At 44.6% G+C, this 18,304-nt stretch overlaps 1 protein-coding gene across 1 annotated transcript; it reads right to left on the minus strand.

The window, feature by feature from the left end:
* Positions 1 to 5,497: 5,497 nt before the first annotated feature.
* Positions 5,498 to 13,541, minus strand: PRR20G (proline rich 20G). The gene is made up of 3 exons (XM_040463292.1): positions 13,488 to 13,541; positions 11,883 to 11,925; positions 5,498 to 6,160 (listed from the first exon to the last, which is right to left on the minus strand). The coding sequence occupies exons 1-3, from the start codon at positions 13,539 to 13,541 to the stop codon at positions 5,613 to 5,615; spliced, it is 645 nt and encodes a 214-aa protein (XP_040319226.1). The 3' UTR covers positions 5,498 to 5,612.
* Between the last annotated feature and the right edge of the window lie 4,763 nt (positions 13,542 to 18,304).

Raw genomic sequence — 18,304 nt, forward strand, 5'->3', positions numbered from 1 at the left:
TTGGAGACATGCATTTCTGGCCACCTCACGTACGGATAAAAAGACTCAACATTATAAAAGTGTGCTTTTCTGAAACTAGTTGTTCGGCAAGCCCACTTCTACTCAAAATACCAGAGGTGGTATTCGCTTGACAAAATGGTTTGGGGTGGGATACTTTTTAAAAAGTATTAACAGATGTTTACGTTCCCTGCCATGTATTTTATTGTTATTGTCATGACAATATTGTCATCATTATCTACCGTCTCATATCTCCTCTCCCTTTCTTCCTAAAGACACACCCTGATATTATTTGGAATAACAATGAATGTTCCATTTCCCCTCCTCCTTGCAACCAGACGTGACCATGTAAGAAAGTTCAGGCTGATGACACGTAAGGCAAAGAGGTTGGGCTGGGCTCCCAGGAAGGCTGATTTAAGGCGGGTGGACTCAGGGATTGCTTTTTTGTTCCTTTCTCGTTTCCAATTCTTAAAACTAGGCCCTCCTGCTGCCATTTTGGCTTGCGAGGTAATTATGTGCCCGGAAGCCACCCACTGCAATGGAAGAGATTTCGGACCCTGAAGCTGCCTATAAGATCTGGATGGCATAGCTCCCAGCTTCTTCCATGTGAGAGATAAATAAACTTCTGTGTTTGTTTCAGCCAGTGTTATGAGCCTCCAAATCTGATCCCAGTTCTTACCCTAGTTGTTCTCCCAACAACCTGGAGCCCTTGATAGCTTGCCACACTCAGTCTATGGGTGGGGCAGGAGTGCTTCGTGATTCCAAGGACAAAAATAATGAGATGGCTCTCTGCTGCTTGCTGTGCAATTTTTGTTAACTTTCAAAATACATTCTTGAGATCTGTAGTTGAGAAAAGTTTTAAGTCCTACAATACTAATTTTTGATGATCAAAGTCCAGAGCCCCAAAGCATTCTGGAGAGAAAGTTTTGCTACAAAGAGGCATCAAAGCATCTGGACCACTTTCCCCACCCTGCCAGGCAAGGTGAGATCCTGGGAGCTGGAGGGGGAGGGCAGAGTTGGGCGGGGGGAGGGTTACATTTGGGTGGGACTTGCTCATTCATGGTCAGCGGTGGATGGAGGTGGGAGGCAAAGGACTGATCAGAGAAAAACAGGAAGTGAATCATGAGCTAGCATTCCCGCCATCTTTAAGCAGGGAGTGGAGTGAAAATGGTCTTGGGGACATCTTGGCAAGGGGACTGAACGTGAGTGTAAGTGGGATTCCCCATCTGCCTGAGGGCAGAGGGGCATCCTCTGTGCAGACTTGAACCATCTAAACCAGCATCAGGTAGCTCAGTGACATGGGTAAGCAGGAGAAAGGTTCCAGAGCAGGGGGTCCAGATGGCCAGGTCTCCCAATGTCCCTTACTTACAGCATCGATACCAGCCTTTTGAAAAATGCACTTCCAGATCTTGAAAGATGTCCTTGTCAGATGACTTTCAGGTGCAAAACATGCTTTTTGATGCCTTGTTTAACACGAAAGTGCAGAGACGCATATCCCCTGGTGATAGCAGCAAGTAGATTTTAATATTTATTTAAACATATATTTATTTTATATTATATTATATATTATATATTTATATTATATATTATATTAATATTATAAATATATTTAATATAGAGAGACCAGTGGTCTTCATGTTTTAGGATACACATCCCATTAATAAAAGCATAGAGACGGGGGGTGGTCCTGAAATGACCAAGAAAACAATTTCTGAGTTGCTACAAGGGGGCCAGCTGCTATGGCCAATGTGACCCTGAGGGTGGCGTGGTGCAGAGCCCACGGCAGGAACCAGAGGAACAGCCCGGGGGCTGGGGCAAATACCTGCAGGACATATGAAAAATATCACTATTTCTAATATATAAGAGGTTCCTATGAAGGGAGAAGAAAAAGATTTAAAACCTGCTAGAAAACTGCGCAAAGGCTATCTACTGGCTATTAACAGAGAAAGAAATAAAAACGGCCAATAGATGCAGAAAAGGTACTAAACCTTATTAGCAGTCAAGACAATTCAAATTAGAACAATAATGACATATTTTTATTCAAGAGATTGGCAAAAATTATAGAGTGCCGGCATTGATTTCTGGGAAGACTGTGGGGAAATTGATGCCCTCATATACTGCTGGTGGGAAGTGACATTGATACAACCTAATTTGAATGCAATTTCTTAATATCTATTAAAATAACATATGGCCATTTGACATAGGAATCTCACTTTGCAAATTTATTTTACGAAATGAGAAGAACAGATCCTTAAGACCCCGTGTGCAACACATTCAGCCAAGCATCTCGGTGGTAGAAACAGCCTGGAATGGGAGCCATCAGCGAGAGTCCTTGTGTAACCTCAAGCGCATGCATTTTGTGGAGAGATACCCAGCTACTGGGGACATAGTGACACATGGGTTGACCAGAAGCTGTTCCAGGGTGAACGCTGGCATATAGGAGACATCCCAATGGCAAGGCAAGTGACGGGTCCCACCATGGATGGGCTCGTGGTGGTCTGGACAGTGCTTCCATAGCAAGGCACCTCTGCCCGCTTCAGATGGAGAATGGGGTCCAGCGAGGTGCCAGCCCCCAGCCTCCTCCCTCCCCCCCATCTGCCACACCCTGTTTGGACTCTTTAATCACTTCCGTGAGACCCCCGGAAGGATAGCACATCCCATTTCTGTAAAGTCAAACCACAACCAAGGCTTTTTTTTTTTTTTTAATCTTTATTTATTTTTAAGAGACAGAGAGACAGAGTGTGAGCAGGGGAGAGGCAGATAAAGAGGGAGACACATAAAACGATTGTACTACAATAAAAGCCAAAGAGAAGGGTTTATTTAAGAGGATGGTTGAGTACACAAGAAAAAAAATCGCTCATGGGAAAAATTCTCTTCGTTTTCCTTGGACATTTTCTCCTACAAATGAGTCTTAAAATCAACCCGTCAAAGCCTACTTCATAAAATGCAAAATCCAGTTCATAATAAACCTTTTATCAAAATCTGAGCGGATGGGAATGATCTCAACTTGATCAAGCATATCTATGAGAAACCTACAGGAAATGCCCTGCTTAATGGTAAAACATTTAAAATATTCCCACTGAAGCCAGCAACACACAGGAGGCTGCCATCAAGTTACTTATTTCTTATTTAGCGTTTGAGATATGTCATGCTTTCTCCTTGTTTCTATTAACCCCCCTTTGCCTTTTGTTTGATTCACCAAATTTTCTTTGACCCACTTCTTTTCCCTCAATCGGTTGGAAAGTTTGCACTGCAGTTCAGTTCATTTAGTGCTTACCCATGGGTACACAGACTTTAAAATGTTTCGAGTTCCATTGCTTCTTCACACTCAGCATCTGTAACGTCTCCAGAAACCAGACAAGAATTATAGTACTTTTTAGCTCCTCCTGGACTCCCCCAACCCCCAAATTTCTGTGCCAATGTCATGTGGAATTTTAATGTCAGGTTATTCTTCTCTCTTCCAGAATCATACTTTTTACTAGAGGGGCACCTGGGTGGCTCAGTTGGTTGAGCGTCCGACTCCGGCTCAGGTCACGATCTCACAGTTCATGAGTTCGAGACCCATGTCAGGCTCTGTGCTGAAGGCTCAGAGCCTGGAGCCTGCTTCGGATTCTGTGACTGCCTCTCTCTCTGCCCCTCCCCTGCTCACGCTCTGTCCCTGTCTCAAAAATAAGTAAACATTAAAAAAAAAAAAACTAAAAAAAAAATGAATACAGTTTACTAGTTTCCCTGCTTACTGGTCCTTCTTGCACCCCACATCTTCCTCCTATTTTCTTCTTATTTGTTGTTGTTGTTGTTGTTGTTTAGATGTTTGATTTTTTTTTTTAATCCTGGCTGAAAACCATCTGTGCTTTCGCTGCAGGTAACTAAAAACTCAGCTGGAACTCGCTTTATGAGCTCACGGACAATCAAGTTCAGAGAGTGCTCATGCTTTGGGTCCAGTGTCCTTAGCGTTCAGGCTCATTATGTCATGTCCCCACCCCTCCTCCCATTGCTCCTCCCACCCTTCCTGAGGGGGTGAATTGGCCGCAGGAATTCCAGAACCTCCTGTCCATGCACCTGAGCTCGAGCGCACCTCTGACTGGCTTTAGAACTCGAGACAGGGTTATTGCCTCTCCGCGCTTTGAGGATACCTCCCTGTTCGGAGTCCCTGGTGCTGCCAAAGGAAGTGTGACGTCAGACTCCCTCTGCCTTCCTTGGAGGTCTCTTCTCCCAGACGGTTTGGGGGACTCTGCCTCCACCACACCTCGTCCAAGTGCATGTGATTGCCTCATCCTGCTCAGGATTCAAGTCTTTCTTCAGCGTGGGGAAGTTAGCCAGACGACACGTATATTGCTATCGTCCAGATGTTCTGTTCTCCTTGGTAGAACCCCGGTGTTGGACGCCCCTACTTCAGGAGCTACTGTCGGTGTGAGATAGCTTTCAAACCCTCCACCTTTCTCTGGCCACATCCTGGGGGCTCCCTCCGCCCGAACGCCAAGCTTACTGATTTGGGCCTCAGTCCTGTCCGTTCCGCGATTCAAATCACATAATTCTGTATTCCAACAAAATTCGTCTCAAGCGTCTCTATCTAATTGGCTTTTTATGTGAAGTACATGTTATTGTGTCAGAGATATCCTATCACCCTATATCTCTCTGAGGATATTAATTATACTCTTTAAAATTCTTTTTCTGAATGTCCTATTGCTTATTTCCTTGGTGTAACTTCTCTTTTTTTTTTTCTTTTGTTCCTTCACTGTGTCCACTTTTCTTTTTTTAATTTTTTTAAACGTTTTTTTAACGTTTATTTATTTTTGAGAAATACAGAGAGAAAGAGCGTGAGTGGGGGAGAAGCAGAGAGAGGGGGAGACACAGAATCTGAAGCAGGCGCCAGGCTCCCAGCACAGAGCCCGACACGGGGCTCGAACTCACGAATCGTGATATCATGACCTGAGCCAGAGTCAGATGCCTAACTGATTGAGCTACCCAGGCACCCCCGTGTCCACTTTTCTAAAACATTTAGCAGTTCTACATCTCAGGATTGAAAAAAAAAAAAAAGCTAGCTGTGAACGCAAGACTGAATGTGTCTTCCCAAAATTCACGTTGAAATCCTAACCCCTCGGTGTGATGGTATTAAGAGGTTGAGCCCCTGTGAATGGGATTAGTGCCCTTATAAAAGGGATCCCAGAGAGTTCCCTCACTCCTCCAGCCATGTGAGGACACAAGACAGCTATCTATAAACTAGAAAGTGAGCTCTCACAAAGAATCTGCTGGCGATCCTGGACTTCCAGCCTCCAGAGCTGGGAGATATAAATGTCTGTTGTTTATAAACCACCCAGATTGTGCTATTTATTATAGCAGTCCGAACAGACTGAGACAGAAGAGGACAAGAGGAGATTGCGGATTTATTTCAGTAAGCACTGAGGGACTAAATTCATACACATCTTTGATAAAACAAAAGGAGGAGACAACAGGGGGGCTGGCGTGTGACCCTGCCGGGATCCTGGGAGGAAACTTACAGGTGCAGTCTGGACAACATAAGGCAGGGGAAGGGCTGAGTGGGGACAGATGGGGACTTGGCTTTGGCCTGGGAATAACACCCAGCTCAGACAGACTCTGGTGGCAAGTGACAGAGGTCACTGTGCAATGTGGGTAAAAAATTCTGGGACCCCGTACACAAAGGTACCAGAGGGGGTCTGCGTGAAGAACAAAGTTGAGCCCTCCAAGGGTCTGAACCCCAAGCAGGGATAGACGCCAGAAGTTGGGGCATCGGTGAGGACCCAATACCCAGACGCATCGGGCAGCGCCTGGACTCCTGCCCCAGGCTGTGCTGTAAGTCGCACCATCGCTGCCCCAGTAGAAGGGAGGGATGGGGTCTGCGTGGCTTCTGATTCCACGTGGTGTCTGCGCTCATCGCGGTGGTCCGACTCCACACGCAGACCTGGTCTCAGCATGCGTCTCGGCCTCCCTTGGAGGCCAGGGTCTCGGTGAAGGTCTGTTCCCCTTCCTTCACGATGGCCTTCGTCTCTGTCTCCGAGGTCAGGTGTGAAAGCCGGGGTCACACATCTCATAGGTTTCACCACAGCAAAGGGTTTCGAGGGCTGGCCTGGCTTCACGGGGCCATCTGCTTTCACGATGCCTCCGGCTTCCATCCCAGAGCAGTCTGGCTCCTGAGAATGCACACCTGAAGCAAAGTAGAGAAGCAGAAAGTGGGAAGAAGAAGTCAGAGCTTCTTGAGGAAGCTTTGGGGGCAGGATAATGGGGGGGAGGGTATGAGGTGGTCCAGGAGACCCCCAAGTGCCAAGGACTTATGTGTGGCACTCTCACTGGTCATTTCTTTTTATGAAAATTTTTAATTATTTTTTAAGTGTTTATTTATTTGAGAGAGAGAGAGAGAGTGCAAGTGGGGAAGGGGCAGAGAGAGAGGGAGACACAGAAGCTGAGGCAGGGTCCAGGTTCTGAACTGTCAGCACAGAGCCCGACGCGGGGCTCAGACTCACGAACCTTGAGATCATGACCTGAGCCGAAGTTGGACACTCAACTGACTGAGCCACCCAGGTGCCCCCCGACTGGTCATTTCACTTGGCCTCCCCACCACTTATCCAGCTAAATAATTGCCATCCCCTTTTTCCTGACAGGTAAGCTTATTCTAGATTCACTCTGAATTCACTAGATTCAATTTGAATCAGAGTGACAGTCCCTGCCCTCACCAGGCTTAAATTTCAATAGAAGAGACAGACACAACACAGCAACAAAAAAATATAATGTCACCAATGGGTGACAAGTTGGAAAGTAAAGGCGTTAGGGTATTACGAGGAAGGTGGTTTTGAATCCAAAGGGCCTGGAATTCTATCTTAACTGACCTGAGATAAGCTTCAGTTTTCTTTTTCATGAATTGATATGGTGATACACCGACTCCTGGGGTGTTACAAAGACTTGGTCTCTAAGAGCAAATGCTTAGATTAGTGTCATCCTAGCTTGTCCTTGGGGGCAGGAGGCCCAGAAAGTCTGGCTGGAGGAGTCAACATAAACCTGTAAGCCAGGACCTTCTCAGGAATGAGCGGGATTTAGCAAGGCAAGGGCTGAGTAGGAGGGAGGATTCCCAGGGGGATGGAGACTGGGAGCAGGCTTCTAGAATGGAAAGAAGACTGGACTAGCTGGAGGATAGCACGGCAGGAGGGAGAAGTTCATAAAGACCCCTTGAAGCTAAGCCAAGTTTCAGTTGATCCTAAGATCAAAGGAGAACCATTGAAAGGTTTTAAGGAAGGGAGCAAGTTACCATGTTTGGACTCCAGAAAGTGAAGTGTGGACAGAGAAAAGAAGGGGGAGTGCCTAGAGGCAGGAAGGCTGGGAAGAGGTAAGGGAAAGACAGCAGGACCACAGGGATCCCCTGAAGACAGGCTGGATGAAAGGGGGCATCTGGGGCCCCCACCGATGCTGTTTGTCTGCAGGACACTCTCCTGACCATTTGTTAAACACACCCCCACCGCCATGTGCCTTCCCCCAACAGAGAGAGCCAGGAGGCTGTTTCCCCAAGGCAGGGCTCAAGGGAGAAGGCGCAGGTTTGTGTCACCCGAGTGGCAATGTGAGAACACAGATGTGAGTCTGAGGCTCCACGCGGGGCTCAGCTGGAGCTGGATTTGAGTCATCTACGCAGAGTTGGTCATCACCACCATGGGAGCTGATGGGATTGGTACGAGAGAATGAAGGAGCAGAGAGCGCCTCTGATAGAACCCTGAAGTCCACTGCTGACCTCTAAGGGAAGGGTAGAGACATAGCACCTTTCAGGGCCACTGGTGCAGAGGGAAACTGGGAGGGTTTACCCAGATCCAAGATGGAGGGAACAGATCAGGGAGGGATGAGCTGCCCACAGTGTTGGCAACGTGGGACAGAGCAGGCCTGCGATGGGGCCACTTCTGTTGGCCCCCCGGACTCAGTGAGAACAGCATGAGGACAGCGGCAGAGGCAGAGGCCATATTCCACAGCAGCGTGGTAGGGAAGATGGCAGGTGAGTGAAGACGGTAAGCAGGAGACAGCAAATGTGGGGCTTTTCCCAGGGGTCATTGAGTCGTGGTTGGGGGGCAGTCCTGGGACACAAGAACCCAACAATAGAGAGCACCAGGCATAAAGAACAGCTCCGAGAGACCCACTGCCATGGAACAAATTGAGAGCATTTCAACATAACGCCTTCTTTCTCTACAATCATCATCCAAAAATAAAAAAAAAAGCCAGGATCAGATCCTCTCATGGGTGAATTTTTTTCCAGTTCTCGGCTACAAAAGCTCAAACTCATAATAATACCTTAAATCAATCTCAGAATGGTCAGGGTCCCCGCAGCACGAGGTGGGGAGTTGCAGGCTCTGAGACACGACCATAGCCCTGTTGCTAGTTCCTTTGACCCCATCTTCTCTGCACTCAGGGGCTGGCATAAACAGAAAGAAAGGGACACTATAGGAGAGTTCTGGAACTAAGGACAGGTATAATAGTTAAAAACATTTGAATTTGGGGGTTTTGAGTTTCAGAAATCAGAGTCCTGGGAGATTCAGGCATATCAAGCTTTATTCAACACTTAAATGACTCATGTGGTCCTGCAGAGCCATTTACATCTGCGGTCCCAAACTCAGGCTCAGAGCTCAATGTGACTCCAGAAGCAACCAAGAATGTCCTGGATGAGCTGGCAGGGGGCTTTCCGATAGGAGCTAGAGGGCTCAGAGAGATCTGCATGGACTTAATGGCCAGACACCAGTAGGAACAGAAGCAAGGGGTAGCTTCCAGACCAGAAGCAAGGACCAGAGCATGTTTCCCTGTGTTGACCTAGATTTAACCCCAGTAAAAGTGGGGGCAGAAGGGAGGGAGGTGCGAGATCATTCATTGACCAAAGAAAGTCTGAATTGATAAAGCCCCCTAATTCAGGAACACTAAAAAATCAATAAGATAAACAACCAAACAGAGGAAAATAGCAGAAAGCAATCACAGGCCATCCATAAAAGGGAAAAAGCAAATGGTCCCTATACACATAGGATGCTAAACCTCACTTACAAGGAAGCCATCCAAATTAAAGGAAAAGTTGTACCATTGCTATGCATCTATCAGACTGGTAAAGATGACAAGATTTAGGACGCTCAGTGTATGGACAGAAATGTTATGGTGAACAATTTCACAATAGCTATAAAATTTTAATGCCCTCCAGAAAGAGAACATGATGGAGGTACTTGGTTTATCATAGATCATGAAGCAGCATCCAGCTATAGGAATGAAGACAGTGTGATGTTCAAAGAGAGATAAATGACTGAGCGATAGAATGGAACAAACAGCCCAGACTGGATCCACATCTATGGAGATTTAGCTGATGACAGAGCTGGCACTGAAGAGCATCTAAAGACTCTTCCCTGAGAAGCCTGTGAAGTCTAAGAGAAAAACAAACAAACAAACAAAAAACAAAAACCAAGAAACCGGCACGTTGGGGTTCCCCAATTCGGCAGGCCAGCCACATAAATTCTGCAGAACCCACAGTCAACAGGCCCCATTCATTGGCTCAGAGCGACCATTCAGCTTCTCAGCGTCCCTTTTTCAATATGCGCAGCCAACAAGGGGACATCAAACATCAGAAGAAAGACTAATGTGAGACAGGAAACTGATAATCAAACAGAAAGAAAGCAACGTGCAGGAAGTAGCTTATGCCATAGGTGAAACTTTCAAAAAAACTATCAATATCTTTCGAAAGAGAAGAGAAGAAATGATGCCCATGGATCAATTACAAGATACTTTTATTTTTTAATGTTTATTTATTTATTTATTTTGAGAGAGAGAGAGAGAGAGAGAGAGAGAGAGGAAGACAGAGAGAGAGAGCATGAGCAAGGGAGGAGAAGAGGGAGAGAGAACCCCAAGCTGGCTCAGTGACGTCAGCACAGAGCCCAACATGGGGCTCCATCCCATGGGCTGTGAGATCACAACCTGAGCTGAAATCAAGAGTCAGATGCTCAACCAACTGAGCCACCCAGGTGCCCCAATTACAAGACACTTTTAAAAGGAACATTCAGAAAAGCAAACAAACAAAAAGACCCATTCGAAATTAAAATTATGAGAGCAGAAATTAAAATCTCCATGGAGGGGATCTCACAACTGTGAGATTGGGCTCCTCACTGGGCTTGGAGGCTGCTTAAGATGATCTCTGTCCCTCTGCCCCTCCCCCACTCGTGTGTGTGTGTGTGTGTGTGTGTGTGTGTGTGCGCGCGCGCTCACTCTCTCAAAAATAAATAAAAATAAAATAAAGTAAAATAAAATAAAATAAAATAAAATAAAATAAAATAAAATAAAATCTCTGTGGATATTTTGAAAGACAAAGTTGAGGAAATGTCCCAGAAAAAAATCACAAAAATAAAAAATAAGGGGGATAAAATATAAGAAAATTAGAAGCATAGTATTACCAAAGCTAATTATCAAAAAAAAATTTTGAGTTATGAAGACAAAGAGAAGATTCTAAAAACTTCCAGAGAGAGAAGCAGAGAGAAAGAGAGATAGAAGGAAGAACTGTCTTCAAAATTCTGAGGGAAAAGGATTTCCCACCTAAAATTCAATACCCAACCAAACTATCATGAATCAAGAAGGGTAGAAAAAAGACACTTTTAAATATGCAAGGTCTCAAATAATTTTTTTGGATGCATGTTTCCCCAGGAATGCTACTAGAAGGTTTGCTCCACCAAACAAACAAACAAACAACAACAAAAAAACAAAAATAAACAAGCAAACAAACAAAAAAAACAAAACCAAAACAAAACAGACTAAGAGGGTATAAAATTCCAAAGTGGGGAAGAATTCCCCAGATGATGGTCAAGAGAGATCCTAGGATGGCAGCCTGAAGTTGGCTGAGAGCAGCCAGTCTAGGCTGGAGCAGGTTAAAAGGGTGTGGCAGTAATGCCACCAGAAGGTGAAATTGATAAGACACTTGATTGAGTTTGAATTTAAACAACTGAGGGGGGCACTTGGGTGGCTCAGTCGGTTGAGCGTCTGATTCGGCTCAGGTCATGATCCCGGGGTCTGTGGGTTCGAGTCCCACGTCAGGCTCTGTGCTGACAGCTCAGAGCCTGGAGCCTGTTTCAGATTCTGTGTCTCCCTCTTTCTCTGACCCTCCCCTGTTCATGCTCTCTCTCTCTCTCTGTCTCAAAAATAAATAAACGTTAAAAAAAAAAAAAATTAAAAGCAACTGAGGAAGAGTGAGAATGGATTAGTGGTCAATTGGCAGATAAAAGCCCAAGTATTAGGTTTTGGAAAATTCAAGTTGCACCAAAGGAGAAAGGGATCCTGGTCGACTAGATGGTCCCATTTTGAATAGTGACATTCTGCGGGGAGGTGGGGGCCTGAAGGTGTGTGTGGGGGGGCGGGGCGAGTGCAGCTAGCGGTGAGGATGGTGGGAATGCAAGAACTACAGCTAATTACTCCTCTCCCACAGAGGGAAGACCATAAATAAAGTCTAAAATGGAAAACCGAGTTAGTAATAGTGTAAACATGGTATTTAGAGAACAGAAAGTGATGTTGAAAGAAACCAAACAGATGAAAACGGTTGTCTCTAAAGTGTGAGAAGTTGAGAAGTAGCAGGGGCTGCTGTTTTTCATAATGTGCCTTATTGGGATCTCTGAGTTACATAAGTAAATACCAAAAGTAAAATAAAAACCAGGAAAAGGTTAGAAAGCAAGTAACTGAGGGCACGGTGGGTTAAGCCTCTGACTCGATTTTGGCTTGGGTCATGATCTCACCATTGGTAGGATCGAGCCCCGCATTGAGGTCTTTGCTGGAGCCTATTTGGGATTCTCTCTGTCTTTCTGTCCCTCCTCTCTTCCCCCACCCCCCTACTCTCTGAAAATAAATAAATAAACTTTAAAAAGAAAAAGGGGGCACCGGACACATACCTGACCTCCTGCTGTTGAACTCTTCGAAGCTGGCTCTGGAAACCTGGAGAGCAGGACACCCTTTCAGGAAGAGAGGTCCAAGGGGTTGAGGGTCCAGAAGTGTCCACAGATCAGGACTGTAGCTCAGACCTTAGCCGTCGGACGACCTTCTCACAAGCCTCCAAGAAGTCTACTGAGCCTTGGGCCTCCCAGTCCCCTTATATAGGACAGTGGGTGTTACCCTGGCACACGATTGGATAGAAGTGGGTGGTAGGTGGAGCCAAGGTGGGCAGGGCTTGCTTGACTCGGGAGGAGTTTACTGGACTAGAGTTTTCCATTGGCCAAATGGGCCCGCCATGACTCAATCATTCATAGATGGGCACGCCCCATCGACTGATCTAAACGTTACAGGAAAAAAAATGCGTAGTTAATGTTGTGTTAAGTGCCAGTGAAAGGGGGATGTCACGAGAGCGATTAATAAAATCGGATTAGGTCTGGGGCCGGGCGTCAAAGAGAAGGATATCTGGGCTGAAATTGGAAGGGTTGGTAGGTAGGCACCAACCCGGTTGGGTAGAGCAGGGCGCAGAGGACAGGTGAGGAAGAGCCCCTCAGAGGTAGAAGGGAGCCCAGTTCTTTTCAGGAATGGAGAGGAGGCTGGCTCAGACTGAGGGGGCGGTGGGAGATGAAGTGGGTAGACCACCCAGGTACTGCTCTTGTTCTAAGGGCAACAGAAAACCACAGGGGGGTTTTCGGCAGAGGGAGATGCTGGTGATGAGATCTACATTTCATAAGAGATCACTCTGGCCGTGAAATGGAGAGCGATTTCAAAGTGCCGAGATTGCCGAGATTAAAACGTGAGGGGCAAGGAGGCCACTGCAGCCCTCTGTGTTGAGATAGTGTCTTATTAGACTAGGGCGGTGGGCAGTGGAGAAGGGAAACGGTTAGAGAGAAATTTACAGGCAAGAACCAAAGCCGTGCTGGTCTGGACACACCCTGGAGGGGGAGGGGACCGCCAAGTTTGTAGGGCCGCTTATTAAAACAGGATGTGCCAGGAACCTTGCCTAGTGGGAGGATTATAAACTTGGTTTACACACGCTGGGTCAAAGGGGCTTTTCTTTTTAAGTTTTTATTTTGAAAGAGAGCGAGTGGGGGAGGGGCAGAGAAAGACAGAGGGAGAGAGAGAGAATCTCAAGTAGTCTCCACACTCAACGTGGAGCCCAACTTGGGGCTCGATCCCACGAGCCTGGGATCATGACCTGAGCCAAAATCCAGAGTCAGCCTTTCAACCAACTGAGCCACCCAGGTGCCCCTACCAATTTTGAGTTGACTTTCTATCATTGAGTTGTAATAATTCTCTGTGACTTACGGATACAAGTCCTTGGTGGATACATGTATTGTGAATGTATTTTCCCAGTCTGTGGCCTGCCTTTTCATTGTCTTAACGGGTGTCTATCAAAGAACAGAAAATTTTAATTTTAATGAGGCCCAATGTCTCAGATGGAGATTTCCAGGGAACCAAATCTGAAAGGGAAATCAGAGCTCTAAGGAGGTTGATGAGGGGTGCGTTTTAGGGGCAGGGGGGCAGGAAGCAGGACAGGGCGGTCTCAATGTTATGCTTCCGCTGACCCGTAGGAGCCCACAGCCGTCTGTGGGGGTTGAGAGCCGGCTGCTGGGCGCCATCTAGCCGTTGGGCTCCTAAACCTTCTATTTCTGAGCAAGTGTCTGGGTGGTAAATCACAGTGTCCACTGCATAAAATGTATCAATGTTTTCTTGTGTAATTCATGTTTGTTTGTTTTTTATTTTTGGTGTCCCATCTAGATCTAGGGTCATGATCCAAGGTCATGACGAGTTTTTCCTGTATTTTCTTCTAGAAGGTTTTATAGTTTTAGCTTTTGCCTGTAGGTCAATGACCCACTTGTGGTCATTTCTGTGCAGGGCGTGAGGTAAAGGTTAAATTTTGCACTTTTGCATACGAATATCTAGTGTGTTCCAACACTGAAATCGGTGAAAATCACTGAAATCGCTGAAATCGGTGGTGTCAGGGCGCCTGAATGGCTCAGTCGGTTAAGCATCGGATTTCAGCTGAGGTCATGACCTCATTGTTCCTGAGTTCGAGCCCAGCGTCAGGCTGTGCCCCTCCCCCACTCACCGTTCTGTCTCTCTCTGTCTCTCAAAAATAAACAAACATTAAAATTTTTTTTAAAAGAAATCAATGCTTTTTTTTTTTCTTTCATGAAACTGGATGAGAGTTTTAAATTTCATGTGGTGAATTAAGTTAAGGGAAAAAAAAAAAAACCAAGAACCTTTCCCAACTATCAAAATAATGGGGTATGCTCAGGCAAATGAGTGGATGGAATAAATCAGAAACACATAACAGCTAACAACGATAATTAACATTTATTGCATGCTTGCTATGTGCCAGGCATTGTTACCTACACTTCTCATATATTCATGCATTCAACCCTCTCAGAAACGTTAAAATGTAGGTGCTACTGTTATTCTTATCTTACCAATGAAGAAACTGAGGCACTAGACAATTAAGTAGCTTGTCTAGTGTGCATAGGTCGGGATTTGAACCTGACTCTCTTGTGTAAGAGCCCAACATCTTAACCTCTTTCTTCTAGTGCTGACATCTGTACGGGATATTAATACCAAACCAAGATCATATTGTGATTTGATTAGAAAATGTGTGTATTGGTTTCCAATCGCTGCCGTAACCAATTACTGTAAACATAGTCACTTAAAAATAACACAAATATATTGTCTTTGTGCTGTTGTGACATTTTATTTTATATGCTCACTGGCTCTCTATCAATCTGACCACTTTGGGTTTTGGTGCTTGGGTATCTTTGCCTGTCTGGTCTCCAGCTGGGGGAATGACCTTTTTTTCTATTGCTAATTCTGAGCATCTTTGAAATTTGCATAATGTGGCTTCACTCCAGCTTTTTTTTGTTGTTGTTTTTTTAGGTCTGTAATTTGTTGGTTGTATTTAACTATAGAGTTCTGTCGTGATGTTTACTGTATTATAAAGCTCGTGGTTTATAAATCAATAAATGATGACTTGGAGGTTGGGAAAAAAACTCTGGGGGCCAAAAGTCCAAAATAGGTCTCATTGAGCTAAAATCAAGGTGTCGATAGGGCTTCGTTCCTTCTGGAGCCTCTAGGGGACAATCTGTTTCCTTGCCTTTTCCAGCTTCTAGAAGCTGTCTGCCTTCCTTAGCTCATGGCCATACTCTCCATCTTCAAAGCCCGCAGTGTAACAAACATACTTTAGGGGTCCCCCATGATGATTAACTGGGGAGCAAGTGAAATGAAGAGGAATTGGGGGATATGTGTCTTTTACCAGTTGCAAAAATATATATTTTCTTTTCCCATTTTTGAAAAATAATCTCATAGAAGGCTTTTTCTTTTCTTTCTTTTAAATGTTTATTTATTTTTGAGAGAGACAGAGACAGAATGCAAGTGGGTTAGGGGCAGAGAGAGAGGGAGACACAGAAGCAGAAGCAGGCTCCAAGCTCCGAGCAATCAGCACAGAGCCCGACGCGGGGCTCGAACTCAAGAATCGTGAGATCATGACCTGAGCCGAAGTCGGACGCTCGACCGACTGAGCCACCCAGGCGCCCCAAAGGCTTTTTCTTCTTTTATGACTTTTTTTGTGTACCATTTTAAGAAAACTGTGTGTAGGGAAAGAGTAGACAGGAGAGAAAAGTAGATAGGAGACTGTGATGATTCCCCTACGTGCCCATCACCCAGCACTTATAGTTGCCAACACATGGCCAATCCAACTTCATCTCTACCCTGCTACTCCTCCAATGTTTGGTGACTTCAACGCCTGGGATTTTTGAAGCAAATCCCAGGCATGATGCCATTTAAACCGTAAATATTTCATTATGTGTCTCTAAATGGTAAGAGCTCTTTTCATAAAACATAGCCGTGGTAAGGATGTTTCAATAAAATAAAAGAAATGAAGAGGGTCCAGTTAAGAGGAGGGGGGTGAAGATACAAGAGCAGAAGCAATCATCAGAATCTGAGATTGAGGTGAGTGTGTGCATTTGTCACTGAAGCTGTCACCCAGTGGTTTCTATTTTCTCTATTTTCTCAGTGCAGGTAGAACATTCCCGAACCTGAGGGAAATGCTGGGAAAGAAATATATGAGGGTAATTAACATGGGCTGTCACAGTCGAAATCCCCCTCTTCGAATCCCAGTGGTTTTATTCAGTCAAGGCCTATTTCTCATGTGAAGGTCAATGTGAATTGGATAGACTTCCCACCTGAAGCACATGGTCTCCCTTTAACCTCCATTCCCCTTTTATTGGCCACTTCCAGTAACGTGGCTCAACCTAAGTGCCTGGGGTGGGGAGGAGGACCTGGAGATTGGGTGTGGACCAACTTGTTATCCCACAGGAGGTTTGTACCGATAGATCATTTTGGAAGCTTTGACCACTTCAATAACACACATGCATTCACACACGCACACACAATTTTTTTTAAACATTTAGGGATGTGCTACTGGGTAGAGGTCAACTGTGCAGACCCTGGAGGGGCTGTGTCTGGGTTGTAATTCCAGCTCTACTACTCCGTACATATGACCTTGCCTGAACCATCTAACTCCTCTAAGCCTTACTTAATCCATTTGCACAATAGAGATTAGTAACGGTATCTAGGTTACCGAGATTTTTCTGAGGATAAATTGAAATAATGGATGGAATAATGAAACGATAATGGGTGATATTATTTGTAGGCAAACAAATATTAATTATTATTCTTAATAGCATGTTCAAGTGATGTTGTTTATCTACAAAACCCAAGAATAAGAAAATTAAGAAAAGTCCTTAGTTATATGCCATTAATAACCAACAACATGGCAGGATGAGCCAATGTGGACCCTGCCCTCCATACACATACACTCAGCATAGAAATGTTTGAAAACGTATAAATATAGAGCTGGCATTGAAAGACAAAACAGGGGATGCTTGTGTGTCATTAATAAAATAATTGATGTCATGGCAGCCCTCATGAATATTGGTTCAGAAATAATTCTTGCAGGACAGAGATAGAGGGTTTTTTTTTAACGTTTATTTATTTATTTTGAGAGAGAGCAAGGGAGTGTGAACATGTGAGTGGGGGTGGGGCAGAGAGAGAGAGAGAGAGAGAGAGAGAATCCCAAGCAGGCTCTGTGCTGCCAGCACGGGGCTCAAATTCACGAACTGTGCAATCACGACCTGAGCCAAAACCAAGAGCTGGATGCTTAACCAACCGAGCCATCCGGGTGCCCTGAAGTAGACAGCTTTAACGTTGTCTCTAGAATGGAGACTTGCCCTTGCACCCCCCACGTTTTAGAGCCAGAGGAGAGACTTCAGTTGAGACCCGGGATCCTGGAAGAAATGCCCTTCAGTGATAAGGAAACTAAAGTAAATCTTCCCAGCAGACCAGAGAAGCAACAAAGAAGCTTAGGTCTGCTTAGGCTTCAGACTAATTCTAGGGTCCTAATCATGGTGTGAGGTCTCAACTTATACTCAGTACATGTTACAGAAATCCCAAAGACAAGAAATCAATTTAAAAAAAAAAAGTATCCAGTGTTCACGAAATCCATTAGGTTAACTAGCTGAGGAAAACAAACATTTGCCTTAGAGTAATAATTCCACACACAGAACATGAGAATTCCCCAAAGAAAAACATAATAATTCTTGGTCAGGATGAGCTCATAAATGAAAACTACAAATCTCAAAGCCAATCTTATTTCTTTATCTGTGCTCACCTCCTCAACACTCGATTCCCATGAAGCAAACCCTAGGCATGATACCATTTCAATCATAAATATTATATATATATGAGATATATATATGTTATATATATATATATATGAGATATATATATGTTATATATATATATGAGATATATATATATGTTATATATATATATATGATAAGGACTCTACCTCAAATATAATGAAACGAGTCTCTGAGTGGGAGACTCAGCTGAAAAAAAAAAATAGGGAAGATTAGCCTACCAAAAAATGGACATAGAAAATTGGTCAGAAGTATAAACTCACACGCTTTAAATAATTAATGAGATAAAATAAGGAATAGAACACTGAAACAGGGAAATATGAAACAAAGACAGGTACATTTAAAAATGAAGCAAATGCAACTTCTAGAAATAAGTATAGTCCTTGAAATTTAAAATTAAGTGAATATGACATAGTTTAAAGGTGCAGAATTCAAGCACACTCCAGATGGAGAGGCAGACAGGTGGGAAATATGAAAAGAGCTTAAGAGACGTGAAGGAGGAATGGAAGGCATCCAACATACACCTGAGAGGAGGCAGAGGAGGCAACAGTCAAAGAGAACATAGCTGAAGATTCTCTGGAACAGGGTAAGACTGGAATGCTCAGAAGGAAGAATCAGAAATTGCAAGCAGGGTTAAAAAAAAAAAAGAAAGA

This window comes from Herpailurus yagouaroundi, unplaced genomic scaffold, assembly GCF_014898765.1.
Source record: "Herpailurus yagouaroundi ecotype Mexico unplaced genomic scaffold, PumYag 387, whole genome shotgun sequence".
Taxonomy (NCBI): Eukaryota; Metazoa; Chordata; class Mammalia; order Carnivora; family Felidae; genus Herpailurus; species Herpailurus yagouaroundi.